Source organism: Dermacentor andersoni, chromosome 7 (genome assembly GCF_023375885.2).
Source record: "Dermacentor andersoni chromosome 7, qqDerAnde1_hic_scaffold, whole genome shotgun sequence".
Taxonomy (NCBI): Eukaryota; Metazoa; Arthropoda; class Arachnida; order Ixodida; family Ixodidae; genus Dermacentor; species Dermacentor andersoni.
Genome location: NC_092820.1, coordinates 39935467 through 39957034, shown reverse-complemented (window position 1 = coordinate 39957034; position 21568 = coordinate 39935467). Strand labels below are relative to the sequence as shown.

General features: G+C 47.6%; 1 protein-coding gene across 1 annotated transcript in view; it reads right to left on the bottom strand.

The window, feature by feature from the left end:
• Positions 1–1973: 1973 nt before the first annotated feature.
• LOC129385917 (ATP-binding cassette sub-family C member 4-like) overlaps positions 1974–21568 on the bottom strand; it is a 42239-nt gene continuing 22644 nt past the window's right edge. The window contains exons 3-5 of the mRNA XM_055073078.2: positions 11971–12281; positions 8777–9118; positions 1974–2126 (exon numbers count right to left, since the gene is read on the bottom strand). Of these exons, the coding sequence (XP_054929053.2) occupies positions 1974–2126; positions 8777–9118; positions 11971–12281 (806 nt within the window). The remainder of the gene's footprint in view (positions 2127–8776; positions 9119–11970; positions 12282–21568) is intronic.

The window sequence follows — 21568 nt, the reverse complement described above, 5'->3', positions numbered from 1 at the left end:
TGTTTTCTATGGCTGAAATCGCGTTTTCTGAAAACATGTCACCTAGAATAATTACAAAATAACCTTCCTTGTCAGATATTACTGGTCTAAGTTTATGCTCCAGAAGGTAATTAACTAACGGTCGGACAGGGTCATAGGCCTTAAAATGAGAATTCGATTGTGTAATGCTAGCAATGCAATCTGTAATACAGCGCGAGTGTTCTTCTTCCGGGACGAACTTGGTTTTGCAGCGCAATATGCTTGGATTAGAACAGTGCTTAGGACCTAAAGCAAGGGTTTTTGTATGGGTAATACTTACGATGTAGTCTCCAAGAACCAGTACGTTATTTGACGGTGAATTAATAGAAAGGTGTTTCCTTTTACTTTGTTGATGGAAGTCCGCGTGTTGCACGGCTAACCTATTCCAACCGGCGTAGGGGCAGTTCCAATGGCGACCGTCTTCCAGGGCCTCGCAACGGACGTTTAGACACTCGTGATAGAACCTAACTTGGCGCCATTATTCAGCGCAACGAATAGCTCCAATCCTCCTGGCATGCCCAGTTGATGATTGATGGTTGAGTTGCATATGAAATACAGTTCCCCAGTGAAAATAAAATTGAGCAATCTTTGTTATTGATGACTTTTCAAACAGGCAAACAGCCGAAATGCCTGATGTATGCGGTGCACTGAAACCAGGCGCCTCTCTCGTCCTTTATTTAGGACTGCCCGTGGCAAATTCCTTGCCTGACTTCCGACATTTCAGCAGTGGCACGCCGCTGCGAATGAACCTAAGGTGCCAAGCAAATCAACTTTCAAGGTAACCTCATTCCCCTTTTCCGTTTCTCTCCTCCTATATGGAGCGCCGCCAGCACTCCCAAAAGGTTGCAAACTTGTCCACACGCGCGAAAGACAAAGGAATAAAAAATTGCGCACATTCTACACACTGTGGGAATTAATGTTGTGCGAGGCATTTCGAAGGATCCTCGCTATCGATCATTGATTCCGTAAAGCGATGCCTAACGCATAAATGTGGTTTCACAACTAAGTAATTTGCGTCATGAGCCTACGCGTCTGTGACGAGAAGAGCACGCCGACGACCATGTTGAAGATGACGGTATGGCGGTATATGGCAAGATTTCCACGTCAGCTGCTCGACATGAGCTGACAACATGGCAATTGGTAGATTCTACATAGGTAGCGGATGCACGTAAAGTATAAAAACGCGGAATAATCTGCAACCACATATTAGCTAATCATACGTACCTATGGCTATGCGATGTTAAATGGACAATCGTATGTCCGATTCGGCGAAGAAATGTGAAAACATGATTTGCTCTTGTGATTATTGAGTTGGTACATTGTCGCAGTTTCTACCTAGCCTTATGTGGTGCAAGGAAAGTGCTGGAGAAAGGGGGCAGGTCCCAGAGAAGCTGCAGTACAACGCGGCTCCTCAAAACGCGAACTGCCACAATAAAAAACAAAAACAAAAAAAAAACAAAAAAAAAACGAGGGAGTCGCACGCGGTCGAAGCGCCGAGTTTTTGAAAGGGCTGGCTGCTTTTGGAACTACAGAACTAGGTTTGCGATCTTGGCCTTATGCTTAGTTCACCGGGCTGCGGTACTCCCCGGCAGAGGTTTTATTGCTCCATCAGCTGCACATTATTTTCTTTTAACAAAAGAGTTGTTCAAAGTTGAGCCTTCGCCGTCCGGCGCCATACAGGGGCACAGGGGCAGAGAGCGCACCGGGGGAGGGAGGAGAGGAGGAGTATAGGAGCAGGTGTTGCGCCGTCACTGGCGCTTTCGCCCCATGGATTCCTCTCGGCGCGAGCGGCTGCGAGAGCTCGCACCAGAGAGCGGCAGCGCCGATGTCGCGCGAACGTAGAGCCTCGAGAGCGAGAAGTGCAAATCAAGCGCAGGTGGAGGCAAGCCAATCCCCACTTTGAGGAGAAAGCCACCCAAGCCAACCCCCAGCAGAAGCAAGCTAACTTCCAACTTTCAGAGTAGGAGGCCCAGCACAAACGTTGATGAAGAGAGATTGCTCTCACGGAGGGTGCCGATGGACGGCTCAAGAGAGAATTCGTCGACCGTGAGCGCGACCACAGCTACAAGGTGTGTGATAGACTGTGGCTTTATCACAACGTCACGCAACTGAATAGTGTGCAGAATCGCGAACCGAAGCTCGAATCTAGGAAAATGACGACAACCAGACAAAAGACTTTCGTGAAAATCGCGCTAAACACGAGTTCAAACTCGAGTTTTGACAGCTTTCACTGCGTGGAACTGGCTTTGGTTTTTGAGTGAGGCGAGAGAGGAAACGACCCGTCGTGGTTGCTTAGTGGCAACCACGACGTCCCGTCCCCTCGTGGCTAAGCACGAGGGGACGGGATCAAATTTCGGCCACAGCAGCCGCATTTTGTTGGGGGCGAAATGGAAGAACACCTGTCGGCTTAGATTTAGGTGCAAATAAAAGAACCCCCAGATGGTCATATTTTATATCGAGTCTTCCCCTATGGCGTTCCACAGAGTCATAAGATTTCACGCAAAATTCCATAATTAAGTTTTCGAGACAAGAACCGGCCTGCCTACCTACCTACCTACCTACCTACCTACCTACCTACCTACCTACCTACCTACCTACCTACCTACCTACCTACCTACCTACCTACCTACCTAGCTACCTACCTACCTACCTACCTAGCTAGCTACCTACCTACTAGCTAGCTAGCTACCTACCTAGCTACCTACCTACTAGCTAGCTAGCTACCTACCTACCTACCTACCTACCTACCTACCTACCTACCTAGCTAGCTAGCTAGCTAGCTACCTACCTACCTGCCTACCTACCTACCTACCTACCTACCTACCTACCTACCTACCTATTTACCTACCTACCTACCTACCTACCTACCTACCTACCTACCTACCTACCTACCTACCTACCTACCTACCTACCTACCTACCTACCTACCTACCTACCTACCTACCTACCTACCTACCTACCTACCTACCTACCTACCTACCTACCTACCTACCTGCCTGCCTACCTACCTACCTACCTGCCTCAATATTCCGAGAATATGTCGCGAACTTGGTCGCGTGTGACCGATCTTGGGGGCGTGCGGATGTTAGGAGAGATGTAGTCGCGAGACGCAGAGCAGCACAGCGAACAGATTTTAATTAAACCAAACTCAATATCATGCAAGCCAAAACACAATGAAGAACTTGCACTTGGGCCACCGACTTAATAGTCACTAAACACGTCCAAATTGCCGGCTACATCAGTCCTTAGCGTCTTGTACACGAAAGTCCGGCAACCCCATCTATGGCTGTACACTAACAGAAAGGACCGTTCTTACAGAGTTTTGACGTCGTACGTATCCTCCGAGTCCGGTGCATGTCAAATCTTCGTCATCGCCGATGCCGTAGAAGTTGCCGCCTTGATGTCGGCTACTCAACATGTCCGTCTTTGATGCCGGTTTCCCGTACTCCGTTGGTGACGTAACACTCCGTCCTCACTGGCTAGGCCAAACCTCTGGTTCCGCCGCTGCTTCGACTGCCGACGAGACGCCCCGGGGACTATCGTACGTGCTGGTCTGCCTCTGAAGGTGGATCCTTCCTGGAGTGCCCGGCACTGCCGTGAGAAGCTGCAGCAGGTCCAAGAAACCTCGCTCGGACTTCGCCGAGGTCGACGGCCAGATCCTGGATCGCCAGCGTCACGCGCTTGACCGAACCTCCGTGGTTCCCGTCGCCAGTGCGATGTGGCGGATCCAATCTTCTTGGCCCAGAGCCACGTGGATAATGCCAGCTCAGTGCCGCTTCTCTCCCGATCACAGCTGGGGTCACGCGCCTCGAGGACTCATGCCGTTCGGACAGATACGCGCACATCGTCCTCTTCCTTTCTTTTTGCGCCGCATGCCTCTAACATTGACAGAATGAGACAAAGAATGCTTCACACTAAACAATAGTCATAGGTTGGTTATGAACGTCTAACACGAATGTCGAAGTGTTAGCTGTGGTGCGGGTTACGTGCTTTTGGTAAAGATTTCAATCTGACCGAATTGCTTGGAGGTTTAAAGGTGTTGCCTCGTCCTTCACACATCAGTGTAAGGAAAGTGTTATAAAACGTAGCTTTTTTAAAACTACTGCGCCCTTCGCCGATGTTCAAGTGCTCGCCGGATTTCTAAGTATAAAATGGCGCAACCGAAGGCGGCGTGATGACGACATGGTGGCAATGAGGCGAAAATTCTGAAGTGATTATGATGGTATAGTGATGACAGCATGTCAACGACGACATATGGTCAACGGGAAGACGACAAGCGTATGACGGTGACGGCGTAACCACGACTGAATCATGACAGTGCAATGGTGATTCTGAATTGGTGACGGTTGTATGCGGACGGGAGCGTGACGACTACGGTATGCGAACAATGAGATATGGCAACTTTACGATGACGATGGCGAGATGCACCCTGTTTGACTGCAATGGTATGAGATGGCGTGACGGCGACGGTACGACAAGGATCGCATGGCGAAGCTGAAATGCATGGCGCTACGAATGTACGTATTGATGACACAACGATGGCAACGAAACGAAAACGCCGTCATATTTATATCAATGACGAAGGAACGGCAACGATGAAAGGGCAATGTGCACAATCGGTTGGTTTCGTTGCCCGTGATATGCAAATAGCAATGCCATCTGGTCGTGTTCCACGGCAGCAGGAAACTGAGCTCTGCGTCACCATGACCGAACTGTCATCTCTCATTGGTTCAAGCAGACGCTTCATCGCCGGTGCTTCAACCAGTGGAAGCATTCTGTTGCCCACTGCCAAGCGCTATGCCTGCCCACTGAGCAACTTTCGTGGCAGTGCATGCGTTTCTCTCTCACCTCTCGATTATCTTGCCCGGGGTGGCGCTAAGGACTCGAAATTGAGCACGAGCTAAGCAAGACCAACGATTTGAAAATAAACCGTCGCTTGATTTGTGCTACGCTTACTATTATAGCGCGTTTTGAAATTGTATTCCTTGCAGCAAATCCTCATGTTTGTTGGCACACATCACGCCACATGAGAAGAATTTGGAGCCTTTTGGTGACGCTAGTTGTCAGTCGGGTAACGTAACAGTACCACACGACCACAGTAAGGCACTCAGGTGCACGAAGCGGTCGTTTGAGGACTATCCAGCCGTTTGTGCGCCGGCGCGAATAAGAGCCGGCGCGAGAGAGAAAATATGGAGGCTTTTTCTCCTTGAATTTGTTACTCTGCCTAGGCACTACGGAGGAAGTTTCTTAGCGCGTGTTGTAGGCGTTTGGCCCTAGGCGTGCTGGCATTGCAGAGTGGGGTCGAGTTTGTTTACACTCGGACGCGCGTCCGAGCACTGGCTGCCGGCACGCTTAAATAGGTAATGCAGCGGGCACTGAGACCCGATTTCCCGACCACAGGGCCCCTCCTACTGCTCCCCCGCAAGAATCCGTGAAGTTTTTTTGAAGGTAGAGTGCCGTAGCAAGCTAGAAAGCTTTAATCCGGCATGACTGATGCAGCACGAGTGCGGCAGGCGTGAGAAAGTGTGTTTAACGTACCTTACGAAGCAAAGTTCTTACTGGTGTTGCAGAAGTTGCGGGGCGTGGTAGTGCTCAACTTAGCGTCACAAGTTGGTGGCTGGACATAATTATATGTATTCTAAGAATGTGTCATTATTTCGCATTATTGGCGGCGCCTACAGGACACCAAAGCGGCAACGGGGACACCAAAGCTAGAACTCGAACTGTTCCGTTTGTTGGCGCTCGCCGAGGCCTACGCGTGCCAAGGGTGCATAAGATTGGCTTTCCGCTATCGCATACAACCACTTTTTTATGCGAACACCCCCTTGCACGCTTTGCCCTCCGCAGCACTAACACAAGGGTCGCCCTGCTTCGAGCTTTGATCCCCCCGCTACGCTTGGGTGGCCTGGAGATCCTGCTCTGCCTGCTTTATTATAACCTCAGGTGCTCTCCTGAGGCCTCCGTTTGCCGGTTACATGTGTCCTCGTGGAGCAGTGCCTGTAAAAAATCGAGTCTATCGTCGCGACGAAACAACCTATCCGCGACTTATACAACACCAGTCAGAACCTTGCCCCTTCAGACACAGTGATCTCCAAATGGGGTGTCGGTGCCCACTGCCTCACCGCGCTGGCACCCAGCGTCGGAGCGTCAACAAACTCGACCCCACTGCTCAATGCCGGCATGTCTCGGGCAGAAATGCATACAACACGCGCTAAGAAACCTGCTCCGTAGTGCCTAGGCAGACTCATATATTCAAGGAGCAAAAGCCCCCAGCTTTTCTCTCTCCCGCCCTCTCTTAATCGCGCCTGCGCACAAATGGCTCGCGATCCCTCAAATGAACGTTTTGTCTCAGGCACGGGTGATGACGATAGAGCGTAAAAATGGGGACGACGGCGACCAGATGAAAAAGTGGCACTGCTTGAAACTTCTTTATAGGAAGCTTTCTACTCAAACAGAATCCAGCTCCCGCATGCCCTCTTGACACGCTGCACCATCCAGAGGCACTCCCGACAATGACGCGCGTGGCTTTCAACAGTAGTACCACGCCGGTGCATGCGAACGCTGAAAAATAATAATATTCAACTCAGGCGTTCGTGGCGCGGCGCACACAAGGGCCGGGCTGCTGAGCTTGAGGAGCCGCTGTGACGTGGGTTTAAGTTCACTCAGCATAGTAGAAATGGTACAACGTTTTTTTCTCATTGAAGAGCGTCGTGAACAAGGATACGCCCACATTTCTAGGCACTTACCAGTGGGATCCGGCCACAATTTTAGACTGAAGTGATTTCGCGATTGTCGTGCAATTTTAGAGGGCACTGTCAATGAGTCTTTGGTGTATTTTCGGTTAGACAGTTAGATAGACGCAGAGTACTGTCCTCATTTTTACACTGCAGAATCTTTCGGATCGGTCCAGAGTACTGGTTGGATAGTTGAAGGGAAGTAAACTGGCAGTGTCGAGAACGCTGTCGAGAAAAGACAGTGTCGAGAACGCTGTTCGGATTAAAATTTAGTGACATCACATTAACGCGCCTGATCAGCCCAAGTTGCGCCGAAGTATCTACGGCCAATGATAACACTTGAGGTATCCCACATTCTTTAAAGAGCTAATCGTGCTTGGCGCAATAATTTTTTTTCAATAAATTGCTGTTCGCATATCAAGCAGACGTTTGTGCGGGCTTTTATGAGAGGACAACGTCCATGACATGTAGTTGACCACCCTACTTCGAAAAAGTTTGCTCCAAAATGTAGACCAAGACATGCAAGGAGGCTGACAACTACACTAGGTTTGTTTATTCTGCAATCTTCCAACTCGAGGTGGCGAGATCAAAGCTTCCAGTTGAGTTATGGGGCGATGAGGAACTATTATGTGTGAATGTTTGTAAACGGAAAATTATTGCACCGTTTCTGTAATCATTTCGCCAAAGATCAGTTTTTTTCTGTCTGTCACAAGAGTGTGTCAATTTTCATGTGTAAGATGTATAAGCTAGAGACAGAAATTCATTTATTACAAAGGCTGACTTGTAGCCGCTACTTTGTTGACGAGAAGAGGTAAGAGGAGAAAATAGAAATGGCAATGAGGGAGCAACTTAACACATGCACGAAAGGAATGGCGACAGAGTGTCAGACTCGTTTTTAGAAGCTAATTGTTCTGCGAAACCAGTTCCGCGAACGTTTGCTGCTTCAACGATTGCAGTAGTGGCTGGAAGGTTATCTCGGCTGAAAGCAGTCCATCGGGGTGGCACACAAAGTGATCAGACAAACACGCAAACGACGCATTCATCCGCGTATATAACGCACACTCAACTTACTCATACGTCTATTTAAGGCACGTAATCCAAACGAATATTAGAAGCGCTTTCGTAGCTTGCAACTAACGCTGCCCGCGAATGGAACTACCATTGATAGCATTGGTAGGTATGGTGTCTAGAATGTTTGTCTACCTGACGGAAGTGGTGCGTTCGAGGTAGTGTTAGCACCGTCTCTCATGAGACACCGCAGCGAGGCCAAATTATTTGAACATCCTTTGCAAGGCGTGCTGACCACCGTTGTTCCTGTTGCTGGCTCTAAGATTGGCCTTAGCGGATTATGTTTTAGCTATAATAATTTAAGCTGGGCTGACTTCAGCATCCAGCAACGTGAAAAGATAGGGCTTGCGTAGTAAAATTATTGCGGAAGAGATCGAAATAGTAGAAAATAAATAAATATAGAGCTACTATAACAATACTCTGCAGTCAAGCACCGGTCACAGATAAGCCAACAATGTAACACTGAAAACCTGCACTTGAGGCTACAAACATTCTCTGCAAGGCACATATTCATCGTTGTATATGAGTGCTTTAGTGGGTGTGTTTGGTGGAAAGGACACACGGAAAAACATATAACATTATTCGTTACAAATTTAGAGCGCCATCAAACAGGCACATATTTCATATGCTTGCCAAAACACTAGATGCGGAATATATTGCGATTTGTTGTAGGGCTAGTTGGTGTTTACTTAACATGTAGTAGCGGGAAGGCCCAATTAAAAAGAAGAGAAACATACACACGTCACAGGCGCCTGTGACTTGTGTCTGGCCCTCTTCTTTGTAATTGTGCGTTCGCACTACAATATGTCGCTAACCAGTTATAGAGACTTGTTGAGGCAGCATAAACCAAAGGCTGCGGCGGAAACCAGCCCATGCCCCCTCACAAGATTTAAGATTAGAAAAAATAAATTCAGCTGACTGACATGCAACAACATGGTGTCCATTGAGAGACTTACCCCCATGGAGGAACTAAGCGCGAGTCCAATGCTGCTAGCGTCGTATGCTGCACTCGTGCTCGACCTCTCTGTGAACGTGACGAAGGCGAGCGTTGCCAGGATGACCACCAGTCCACACAGGCCTCCAGAGAATCTCACGGTCCGCATAATGTCAATGTACGCTGACATTGCGCGCATCGTTGCGTCGATGAGCCGGTAACCGTGAACACAAAAGCGTTCTTGCACTCCGTACGAGCGAACAACAGCCATTGAATCACAAGTCTCTGTCATGTGCTGAAGAAGGCGAGAGTACTCCACGCTTTCAATGCGTCTCGCTGCATTGGATGCCTTGGCCAGATAACCCTGTGACAGACACGGGAGTGTTTAATATGCGTTGAGAACTGCTCGCGCATATCAGTGGGCTGCCATACCAAATGTTATTTAGGGGAATTTACTTTCATTTGTTATATATCGGCGCCTTGAAGGCAGAATGAGGCTGCAAAATGCACTCTTTTTAAAATGCACTCTGTTGCATTTTAAACAATTACGCCCTGATTAGCCGTCTTTGAACTCACGCCTTCTGGTACAGGCCTTTGCTACACCCACATAACTCTAAGCACCTGTTTGCCTAATTATTGCAATGCACTTTGTACTAATTCTTTGTAACTCCCCTGTGCAACCACGACAGAATGCTTATGGACGGCCATCTCATTGTTGCCTTAAATGCGGGTTCTCTCCTCATGACTAATTCGAACACCGCTATCTCCTAGATTCCAGTTCTTTACTCAGATTCGTCTTTACTCCCTGCCACGAGGCTGCTTCAACTTCATTGCATGATAGCTGCTTTTACTACAAGAAGCAGTATCTGCTTCGAACCTATCGGATATCACTTATGAGCTCAAGTTGAGGCGCTTAGAGCACTAGCCTCAGGAGTGGTACGTCCATGGGCGAATCATGGCTTGACCACTTATTTGAATTTTTCTTCGCACATGGCACCACTTCATTAGGTGAAGTAAAACAAGGAATGAAATTCTTCACTGTTTCAAGTGTTTTTATCAGAAACGCGTCTAAGGGTAAATTAAAAGTTGCCGAGCGTGAAAGTGCAAGGGACCAAAAGAGGTATCCGAGCACACATACACAACTAGGCTTCAAATAGTAAATAAAAAGACATTAGAGAATGATGAAAGAAAACTTACTTTTCAAATTCCTGATATCAATCTGAATCAGTGCTCAAGAATTGAACCGGGCAAAGTTTCTTTTGGCAAACATAGTTAATTTCGCGTTAGTGAATGCATTTCAAATGGGACATTCGAAAATAGTGAAGGGGACGTTCGGAAACAGGACGACAGAGGTAAAAAGCAAAAGGTTAATTTCAAGGGATCTACGTCGGTCGAACAAGGGGCGTTTTTTCTTTGAACAAGTTTATTTTTTGAACAGGCTAGCCAGCGGCCTTCCTTGTAGTTAAGGGACCATTGTTGTTGGTAAGAGCGTGTGAATGACTTGCCGTCTACTGGAATGAACCGCCGATCACGACATTGAGGCTACATGGCTGTGACGTCAACCTACTGGGAACAGGCAAAGACCGACTGAAAGTTCTGCCAGCTACACGAAGCCACTCGTGGTATTTGCCGACTTTTACATTCCAGTAGCCACGATAGTGGTCACTTCATTTTCTCTGCCTCAATATCTCACACTGGTGCGTTAGCAAGTTGCCAGCTTTCTACACCATTACTCTGTTTATGTTCGCTGCTGCTCGTAAAGAGTGCTTTTAATGGCGACTGACAGTATGCCACCATACCTAGCGTAGCTTATGAAACTCTTCAAAGAAAAATATGCGTTAAGTGCGCAGGGAAATAGACCGGGAACTCCAAAAACAAGCTAAAGAACCAATGCACTCAACAAACCTTTCAGCACTCTGTTTGATGCCAATACATCGAAGGGCTCAAGAAAGGAAAAAATGATGCTGTGATGAAAGAAAATGCCTCTGCTACTTCTAAGCTTACAGTACTTGAACAGCGACTGAGTGCCGTTGAGGCAAAAGTAACTAATCTTGAACAGTAATCAGTGAATAGGAATATTCACATCAAGTGCGTTACCTCCGTAAAGACCGAAGTTTTGGCAGCCGTCCTAAAACAAACTGGTTATGCTGTCTATCAACGAATTACCGAAGTCGATGTAGATGCTTGTCAATGAGTGCCAAAAAAGGATGCAGGTCCGCATAACATAACAGTACAACTCACTTCGCGACTGAAAGCAGATGCTGCCACAGAAAATGCACAGAAGACACGGCTATCCCTTTTTGATTTTACTTTTGATAGTGACACTCTAGTATGTTTCAATTAGGACTTATACCTGGAACTGAAAAAGCTGTTCGTGCAGGTAGTCAAAAATTGAAAGCAAGGCAGTATAAATATGTACGGCCAACGAGCGTAAAAATATTTGCCAGAGAAAGAGATGAAAGAAGACTTCTTCATGTACTATGCACCAAGACTTTGACAAGGCAGACAAGTGCAACTTTTTGCCGTCCTTGGTGCATCGTAGAGCGCGGCTTCGGCGTTGACACCGTCCGAAGTAACTGATGTTTACCAGCGCTTTTCCAAATGCTAATCCTTTTTCCACTTAGACGTGCAGTCGGCTCACAATAAGGGCGATGAACCTGATGTTTTTGTTCCTTCTCTTGAATTTTGCTTTTTATTTTACAATGGTAAGTGAAACACGGCATCAAAGGAAATCGAAGTACTGAAAATTCTTGCTTATATCAGTTATTGCTTGAACGATACTTTCTCAAAGGTAGGTATAAAATCTGACACATTCCCGCCTTACCAACATAATATTACCAGATCACACACAAGTGATCCTAATTTTCAGCTAAATAAATAAATAGTATTGTTTTGTTTTCTAATTTTATTTTCGATATGATTCACATCCATTGTGGAACGTAGACATTGTATAAATCACTATCATCATGTCGTCAATGTGAATTTCATGTTTGGGAGCACTGACCCCGTTAGCCTTTAGTGCTTTTATCTGTAGTCGTGACAATTGTATCTTTATGTACTGTTGTAAAATAACTTTGACTTTGGTGTTGAGCCAACGGTCCGACAGTGTGACCATTCTAAACTTTGACCTTCGAGTTATCTATTGCTTGACCACTGTAAACCACGAAGATACCTATGGCTGCATATGCTAATCAATTTACGATTCGTAGGACTTACCAGGAGCAAAATGAAAATTGCTACTGCCAAGCCTCCCAGAAGGCCTGCTGCCAATGACTGAAGTCCCGTCACGGCAATCTTGGCAACTGCCACCGGAAGCGTCTGCATCACCTGCTTCGTGGCCATATAGAGGCGTGTATCGACATGGTCCAGATCAGTAGAGAAACGATTGAGCACACGGCCTCGTGGCGTTGCGTCGAAAAAACCGACCGGACTGCCGAGCACACGCCGTACCATCTCACGGTGCATTTGGCTTGACAGTTGGCGGAAGCCGAGCGCTAAGAAGAGGGCGCCGAGGTTTCCAAAAAACACTGCAACACACACCACATAAAAAAATGTACTCCATTTTCAGTGCAATTTCTATCTTTCTTTTTTGACTTTACTTCAATGGTTTCTATATACAAAAAAATGAAGAAGTTTGACGAGAAAACCGTACAGACACCCCTTCGTGAGCCCTCCACCACATTTTCAGATATGGCCGCGGGCTTCGCGCATCGAACCCAACATGAAAAAAAAAAAACAGATGTGCAAAGAACACATAGAAAGGAATGGAAATTATTTGGTTAAAAAAATGTTTAAAAAATTAAATTGCGAGTTACCTCTACGGAAACCAATGGGCAATAAATCTAATCTGAAGTTTACAACTTATATGGACGTATAACAAGGGCTTCGTATAGAAAATCACTAAAGAAGGAAAATTTTGACGTGCTGACATTGTTCACAGTAAAGCCTTCTGTTTCATACATGCGCAATAGTGTTGACATGTCATTATTGTTCGTAAAACTTACTAGTTCGAGAACTGAAACTTTCCGCAGCTCAATTCCTCGCGCCTGATAGCGCAATAGACCTCTCAGGACCTCCGCAAATAATAACGCAGTATTGTTACGCAAAAAATAAAGGAAAAGTCAAATAGATGTCAATGTTAATAATGATATGGTGATAGCTGTGATATATGTTTGAAAGTGTCTTTCAATATGCGCCATATAAGTTACAATAAGTATCACTAATACTACTCGTTTTTAGAGCGCATCATTTAGGCGACGATTTCTGGGTTGAGAGTCACCGTCTCTCCAAGTAACGGTGGGAACGCTCTCGTGCCATTGCTCGCATGTTCGTCGTCGTCTTCTTCCTCAGCTGGCTCCTATGCCGCGCATCATCCCAGTGAACCCATACTCCCCTCGCACTTGTAACCCCTGCTCGCGCCTTCATCGTTGTCTTCTTCCTCAGCTGTCTCCCATGCCGCTTATCATACGAGCGATCCCATAATCCCGTGACGCTAGTGCCACTGCTTGTGATTTCGTTGTCATCTTCTTCCTCAGCTGGCTCTTATGCCGCGCATCATCCCAGCAATCTCATAGTTCCCTCGCGCTCGTGCCACTGCTCGCGTCTTCGGCGTTGTCTTCTTCCTCAGCTGTCTCCTATGCCGCTTATCATGCCAGCTGTCCTATACTCGCATGACGCTAGTGTCATTGCTCGTGCTTTCATGCACGATCAATGCCAGCGATCCCATATTCCCCTCGCACTCATGCCACTGCTCGCGCCTTCATCGTCTTGTTCCTCAGCTGGCTCATATGCCGTTCATCATGCCGGTGATTTCATACTCCCGTCATGCTCGTGCCACTGCTCGCGCCTTCGTCATTGTCTTCTCCGTCAGCTGGCTCCTATACCAGTCATCATCCCAGCGATCCCATACTCCCCTCGCATTCATGTCACTGCTCACGCCTTCATCGTCTTCTTTCTCAGCTGGCTCCTATGCCGCTCATCATGCCAGCGATGCCATACTCCCGTCATGTTCGTGCCACTGCTCGCGCCTTCGTCGTTGTCTTCTTCGTCAGCTGGCTCCTATACCGCTCATCATCCCATCGACCCCATGCACCCCTCGCACTCATGCCACTGCCCGGGCCTTCATCGCCTTCTTCCTCAGCTGGCTCCTATGTGGGTCATCATGTCAGCGATCCCATACTTCCCCTCCCTCAACCAGTGCGCTGGAGGGAACAGCTAATCCTACCCCGCCACAACCCACAAACCCCCATCAGGCATGGAGGCCATGTTGCAAAGCATAATGCAATAGCTTCAGCAAATGCAGCAAGAAATCCAACAGCAAGGATCTATGCTTAACGAGACTTATTCGACCGCACGACATGAAGTGCATGAGCGCGCAGATACAGGCCCCTTGTGCAACTCTAGAGCTGCCGCCTGCCGCCGCACTTCAAACGCTACAGATAACACTGACACAGACAGAAAGCGTGGATGATAGCAATTAGGCCGAATTCTTCAGAGCAACTTGAGATATCGCAGTGGAATCGTCGTGCGTTGCACAAATGAGAAGCAGCTCTCCAATGCTTTGTACGAAATTCCCTAAGCCCACCGGACATAATCTTCTTAGGAGTGGGCTCCCGCGCAGTAAAACTAAGGGGCTACTATACGCCGTTTCATGCAAAAAACCCTCGTGTCACAACGCTGGTATCCAAAAGTATAAATGCCACTGCTCATTATTTCTATGGCCGCACAGAAACTAATCACAAAACAATTGTGGTTACGCCCCTGGAAAGGGGCAAAGCCCATAGAATCGTTCTAAAAGTGTAAAGTCCCCCAAAATGCAAACACGAAAGCTTTACTACACTCTTAAGCCTCGCTAAAATGAATGCGGGCGCCAAAGACCAGCTAGTGGTTGTCCGAAATTTCAATGCTCCCCACGCCACGTGGGGCTACCACAGGGACTCGCCTAAAGGGGAAGGCCTCCTCAACTTGGCGGAAAAGTTAAGATTGCAACTAGTTACCCTACCGACAGCACCCACACGCTTAGGCAACAGTATCAGTAGAGACATATTTCCAGATTGCACCTTCACTTACAGCATTAAACGAGTAACTTGGACCAAACTAGAAGAGAACTTCGGAAGCGATCATTATATCCTTAGTGTACACATATCATCTGCCAAGCTCCTTCGAGTAGCAGGTGACACCATCCTAACAGACTAGGTTGCCTTCCACTCCCATCCCCTACCTGACCATATTCCGTAGAATGTCGAGGAATGGACTCAACACATAAAAGAGGCCCGCGAGCAAAATTCAAAAAAGCTCACGCGCACGGTGGAAACACCAGCACTAGACCACCACCTACTGCATTTGTGGGAGAGCCTCAACAGCTTGCTCAGACGGTGTAAAAAACAACGCTTCAACCACACCTTGTGGATAGCGGCCCTCTCAGATGAATCCAATGCTTATGCAGGCCAGGTAGCTACCGAAGGATGGGTATAATTTTGTAGCTTTTTACAAGATACCTTTAGCAGAGGACAAACGGGGACAGCTCTGCGTAACATGCTGGAGCCCGACAAATCCAAAACGGCTATGAGTAGAACACTACAAAGAATAGCGGACGAGTTCCCGGGTACAGACCAAGAGCTGATCCAAGCCTAAGTCGCCCGCCATATGGGAGACCAGTCTCACCTGCCTTGTAACACTCAGTATAGTGGGGCACCAAACCCAGAACAGGATGCTCCGCTCACAAAGGAGAAGTTTTTGCAGCCGGACGAGCAGCCAAAAGAAACACTGCACCAGGGCCAGATGAAATCACAAACGCATTGATTAGAAACCTCAGTGACGATATCTTGGACTGTGTTACCGATTACCTAAACCAACACTGCTGTGAACAAGGTCACGTACCTTTAGAATGGAAGGAAGAAAATATCATAACTATACCTTAACCGAGAAAAACCCCAGCAATCGAGGTCTTGCGTCCAATCTCGCTCACCTCTTGCATGGACAAGCTGTATGAAAGGGTCATACAGAGCCGCCTTCAAAATCACATTGAATTCAACCAACTTTTCCCACCTACCACGCTAGGCTTCAGGGCATGACTGTTCACACAGGACGCCTTTCTTCTTCTGAAAGAAGAAGTCTAATGCCGCATAGCGAAGGGTAGCGAACACCTAATTCCTGCCCTCGACCTCAAGGGTGCTTTCAATAACATCTCACATGAGGCTATACAAAACGGACTCAAGGTCGTATTGTGCAGTGAGCGAATATTTGCATACGTCAAGTCCTTCCTCTCTAACCGGACAGTCACAATAGGCATTGGACAGACCCGGTCAGATCCTATAGACTTGCCTAACAAAGGACCCTCTCAAGGACCAATGATATCCCCGCTCCTATTTAACATAGCTATGAGCAGACTCGCTCATGCCCTAGAGGAAGTCGCACAATTAGGCTGCACCTTATATGCGGACGATATAGTCCTTTGGGCTACATACAGCTCTCTAGCACAGAGAGAGGAAACACTTAAGGAGGCGGCCGACATAGTCTCTAGTTTCGCTGGGAACAGCGCAATTAGCAGCGTCCCGGAAAAATCCAAGGTTTTACGAGGTCACAATCCTCGCTATAATATGAATGGACAAAGAAATCTCAGCGTAGACGGCTACCCCATTGCTGAAGTAACCCGAGCCTGAATTCTCGGTTTTTGGGTACAAAGCAATGGCCAGGCTACACACACAATCAAAACTTTACGCACCATACCTAAACAAATCTCTAGGATGGTACGTCGCATAACGTATCACCATAAAGGTATCAAAGAAAGATACACCTAACGGCTAGCCCAAGCTTTCGTCCTTAGGCGAATGTCGTACACACGGGCTTCCCTTCCACCACTTGAGTAAGTCCGAAGAATACCATGTAGAAGATATCACTGGCAGCGCGTATAAAGCTGCTTTATGGATGCCTATATAAACTCCGACTGAGGGGCTTTTGGCCTTGGGCCGACATAACACTCTTGCGGAGCTCCAAACTGCGGTACTGGTCTCGCAAAGAGACCGCCTCAGCACTACTGCTGCAGGCCGAACTATCTTAGCCCGCATAGTAGTCCCACGCCGTATAGATACAGGAAATGCTATGGAGGATATGACTAAAGAGTATCGCAAGCACATAATCACCAGACCGTTTCCAAGCGCCCCTCGATGTCAATGCGAGCGGTGCACATACCAAGCACGGTGGGCGTTCCTCTGTCGGTGACGCGGAGAGTGCGTTATGCAGCGGGTGCGAGAACATCGTTCAGTCGGCGGCCCAACTCGGCACTCCCCGTCACGATACCCACCAAGGTTGTCACTTGGCCAAGGTCGAATGGCTACGCCACCAGTTGGCACCCAAAGCACATGTAATATATGTAGATGCTGCTATATACGCGAAATCACGCTATACAGCAGACGCTGTAGACAAAAAAAAAAACCTGCCCCTCGTCACCGCATCCTTAACCACATCTTGCACAACATTTGCGGAGACTGCAGCCATAGCCCTAGCTGTCCAACATCAGGAGAGGAGAGGCCACTTCTCAACTATAGTAACTGACTCTCAAGAGGCATGCCGCCTATTTATGCCAGACCGTTTAACGTCTACTACCCATAGGTTGCTATGTCGTAACTTACAACACTGGCACACTGTAATATGGAGTCCAGGACACGCAGGCCTCGTAGGCAACGAATGAGCTGATGCTGTAGCTCGTGATCTTTGTAACCGAGCGGAGCAGCCCAGTTCATACGCCTTGCCTATGCCGAAACAGCCACGCGAAATGTTGGAACACTACAATTTGACAAGCCAAAAATACGCCTCCCTGCGCAAATCTTTAAACGGGGAAGAGGCCACAAACCTCAGAAAAATCCAGACCAATGTTTAACCGCACCTCCTAAAACTTCACGCGATCTACCCTACACAATATTCAGCTAGATGCCCGTGGTGAGGCGGTAGGCCAACCCTTTCCCACATTTCGTGGACGTGTGAAAGAATGCCGCTAGATTTAGCTATTTAGCCTAACACAAACAAACAACAATCATTAGCGGAGCAGTGGAATGTATAGCTCGCCAGCTCGTCCAGCAACTCCAGCGCGCGGCCAAGGCCAGTGGAGCTCTAGACTAAGGTAGCCATCCATCGCTCTTGGACCCCCTTTTCCCCACTCTCTTTCTTAATAAAGTTTGCGACTACCACTGCTACTATTGGGCAGCCGCACAACTAGGGGGGGAATTTTGCAACTGCCAAAACGAATACCAAGCACTCCCGTTCGGTAGTTGAAAAGTTCCTCTCGGCGGGTGACAGGAGGCGGCTGGCGTATGCAATTATACGTTCATCGTTACGCTGCCATTGAACAAGTACAGCCCCACTTCCATGGCCACTGGCATCCGTGAGTAGATTAATGACGGTAGATGGATCAGATCATAAAGAGCGAGCAATAGGGGAACCGTGAGCATGCGCATGAGGGCTCAATAGGCTTTGGTATGAGCAAGGCCCCGTGTGAAAGAAATGTAGTTTTTAAGTAAGTCGGTCGGTGGGACGGCAATTTCGGCTATATACTAAATAAAACGACGGAAACATGAACATAACCCAACAAACTTTCTTCTGTCTGTTGCTGAAGACGAAACAGGGAAGTTCTGGAAAGCGGGAATCTTGTCAGAGTCGGTTTGAAAGCCAGCGGCACTGAAGAGGTGGCCGAGAACGGTAATTTGACGACGCCCGAAGTGGCCCTTGGATGAGTTCTGTTACATTCCGGCGCGTCAGGAAACAGCAAGAATAGCCGATGGACGCGTTACATGACTCGTGAAAGTTGGTAAAAGGACTATGACACCGTCTAGATGATACACACATGTGCATCATTTATAGAACCGAAGTAAGCATTCCATAATTCTTTCGAAGGTTGACGGGCATTACAAAGGCCGAATGGCATAACCTTGACTTGGTAGAGGACGTCATGTGTTACGAAGGCAGTTTTCTCACCCCCCGTGTCATCTACCGAGATATGCCAATAGCCTGATCGGCGCTCTACTGATTAAAACTACTTGGCTCCACGCAAGCGGTCCCAGGCGTCAACAGGAAGCGGCAAGGATTAAACATCCTTGCGTGTAATTTTGGGGAGGTGTCTCTAATGCACACAAAAGCGCCAACGGCCGTCCTTCTTGGCAAGGACAAGAGGACGGTCGGCAAGATGGTTTGATAACGCCTTAAGTCAACATCTTATTGAATTCTCGTTGTATCACTTGTCGTTCAGCATGTGAAACACGGCACGTCCGGCGGTGCATCGGATTGCCGTGTCAGGTTTGAATACAATGGGAGACAACCGATGTCTGGGCTAATGGGCGGCCGTCAAGATGAAAAATCTAGCTGTAAGCAGCTTAATTGTGCTGGAAGAAGATCACTTGCAGCCATCTTGCTATGTTCATCCGTTAGAGATGTTGAATTGGAGATTCCTATAGAAGTTGGCGGAATTTCGGCGTCAAGAGCCGATATCTCGCAACAGTTCACAGGCGAGGGGTTGCCCAAAGACATGCCTCTTTGAAGAATTTCAGTCGAGCAGTTAAAATTGTGGAGGGGGAGCGAAGTCTGATTGCCTGTAACAGGGATCACGGTATGGGGAACGGTCAAATTTTCTTCAAGCAGTATGCCAGCTGTGGCTCTTAGTACATAGACGCCGCCAGTAACAGATGGGAACGACAGTACAGTGACGTAGATCGTTGCTTGACGCAACAGGCGGATGTCTTCGGGAGAGCATAGCTGTGGTTGCTCTCCGAGCTGCCACGAGGCAGTGCAAGCTGAATCACACAAGAAGCGCAATCAAAGAGGGCTGCATAGGAAGATACAAATCTAAGCCGAGTATAACATCATAGGGAATTGCAGTACAACGGCAAGCAAAACAGCCGTTAGGCGCCCCTCGATGCCAATGGGAGCGGTGCACATACCAAGTACGGTGGGCGTTCCTCTGTCGGTGACGCGGAGAGTGCGTTATGCAGCGGGTGCGAGAACATCGTTCAGTCGGCGGCCCAACTCGGCACTCCCCGCGGATACGTGCGCGGCAGTGTTATTGTGTGCTAGGACACTGACGCCATCGACTAAAATGTCCATCAAGTTATGAATGAATGAATGAATGTTTGGTGTTTAATTGCGCAAGAGCCATGTATGGCCAAAGAGCGCCGTGCCGTTTGTAATGCGTTCGCGGTGTAATTATGAGTTCTATGAAACTGGTGTGACGTGGCTGTAAAGGGGTCTTAAAATAGTTGCTCTAAATTACGTAAAATCTGTATAATAAGACTATGGCCGTGGCATGTGACGTGTACTATGAAGATTAAGATGCATTTGAAAAGGATTATATGATATATAGATATATCTGGTTCTAAAATTTGCTAGAGCACTACTGCCTTCTTAGAGCAATTGAAACACAAGGGCCTGGAGGCATGTGCTATTCAATACAGTTATCGCAGGGGCATCCTCTGGAACGAGGATGCTCTACGAATTTAATGGTCTTGTAACATGTAACATAACATCATTTAAGAAGCACAGGACTGCTTTCGTGTAAAATAGCGGTTCCTGTTCAAGAAACATTGCCGGGTGTAGAGGGAGGTAATACCGGTATGCCAGAGGAAAATATTTCTTTCGTTCAGCTTCGGCCTCCCGACACTCCAAGAGGACATGAAGCACGGTCAGCATCTCACCACATCTGCCACAGATTGGAGGTTCATTTCCAGTGAGTAGAAAACGATGGGTCCCAAATGTGTGTCCTATTCTGAGACCGCAGAACAGGACATCTGTTTGCCGTGATTTTGTTGCGGAGGACCAAGAACCTAACTGTGGCTTTATCACATGCAATTTGTTATTTATCTCTGCGTCCCACAAGCGTTGCCAGTGTTGTCGCAGTTTCTTTCTAAAGAAAGGCTTCAGATCTGTGACAGGGACAGCAGCCGTAGAAAAATCGGTTAGTGGTGTGAGTGATGTGGCCATTTTCTCAGCTAGTACATTACCCTCGATGCCTCTGTGGCTAGGTACCCACCATATTATTACTTGTCTATAGGATAAATAAATGCTGCATAAGAGTGAGTAAAGTTCAATGAAAACCAGATTTCTAATCTTTTGCAAAGAGTTCAGCGCTTTTACAAGGCTTAACGAGTCTGTAAATACTATTGCTCTGTCGAGTTTTAATTTATTTATATGTTTCACTACAGAGAGTACAGCGTAGCTTTCTGTAGTGAAGATACTCGTTAAGGGGTTCAACACATCAGATTTAGAAAAAGAGGGACCAACAGCAGCATAAGATACACCAGAAAGCGATTTTGATGCATCTAGCAGAATTCGCAACAGTAGTCTTTCGATTGAAGTTCACGGAATTGCATAGCAATTTCGAGGTCAGGAGCATGCTTTCTGACCTCCACAAAGGATGTATCACAGTCTATCACCTGCCACTCCCAGGGCGGTACTAGCTTAGCTGGAGGCATTAAGTGATGTTTGAGAACTGGGACATCCATTTCCGTGCTACGTTCTCTTGAAAGCACTGAGAAAGGAAGTCTTATAAAGGGTCTATTATGAAAAAGTGGTTCATACGTCAAGTCGGTAACGGTTGTGAAACACGGATGTTCCTTATTAGAGCGAACCTTGAGAAAATACGTTAAGCTGATGTTTGTTCTCCGAAGATAGAGTGGCTTCTCATCTGACTCTACATATAGACTTGCAACAGGGCTTGTCCTAAATGCGCCAGTGGCCAGACGGATACCCAGATCGTGAACGGGGTCTAACATCTTAAGCGCGCTCGGTGCGGCTGAGTGATATACTAATGGCACCATAAACTAACCGTGAT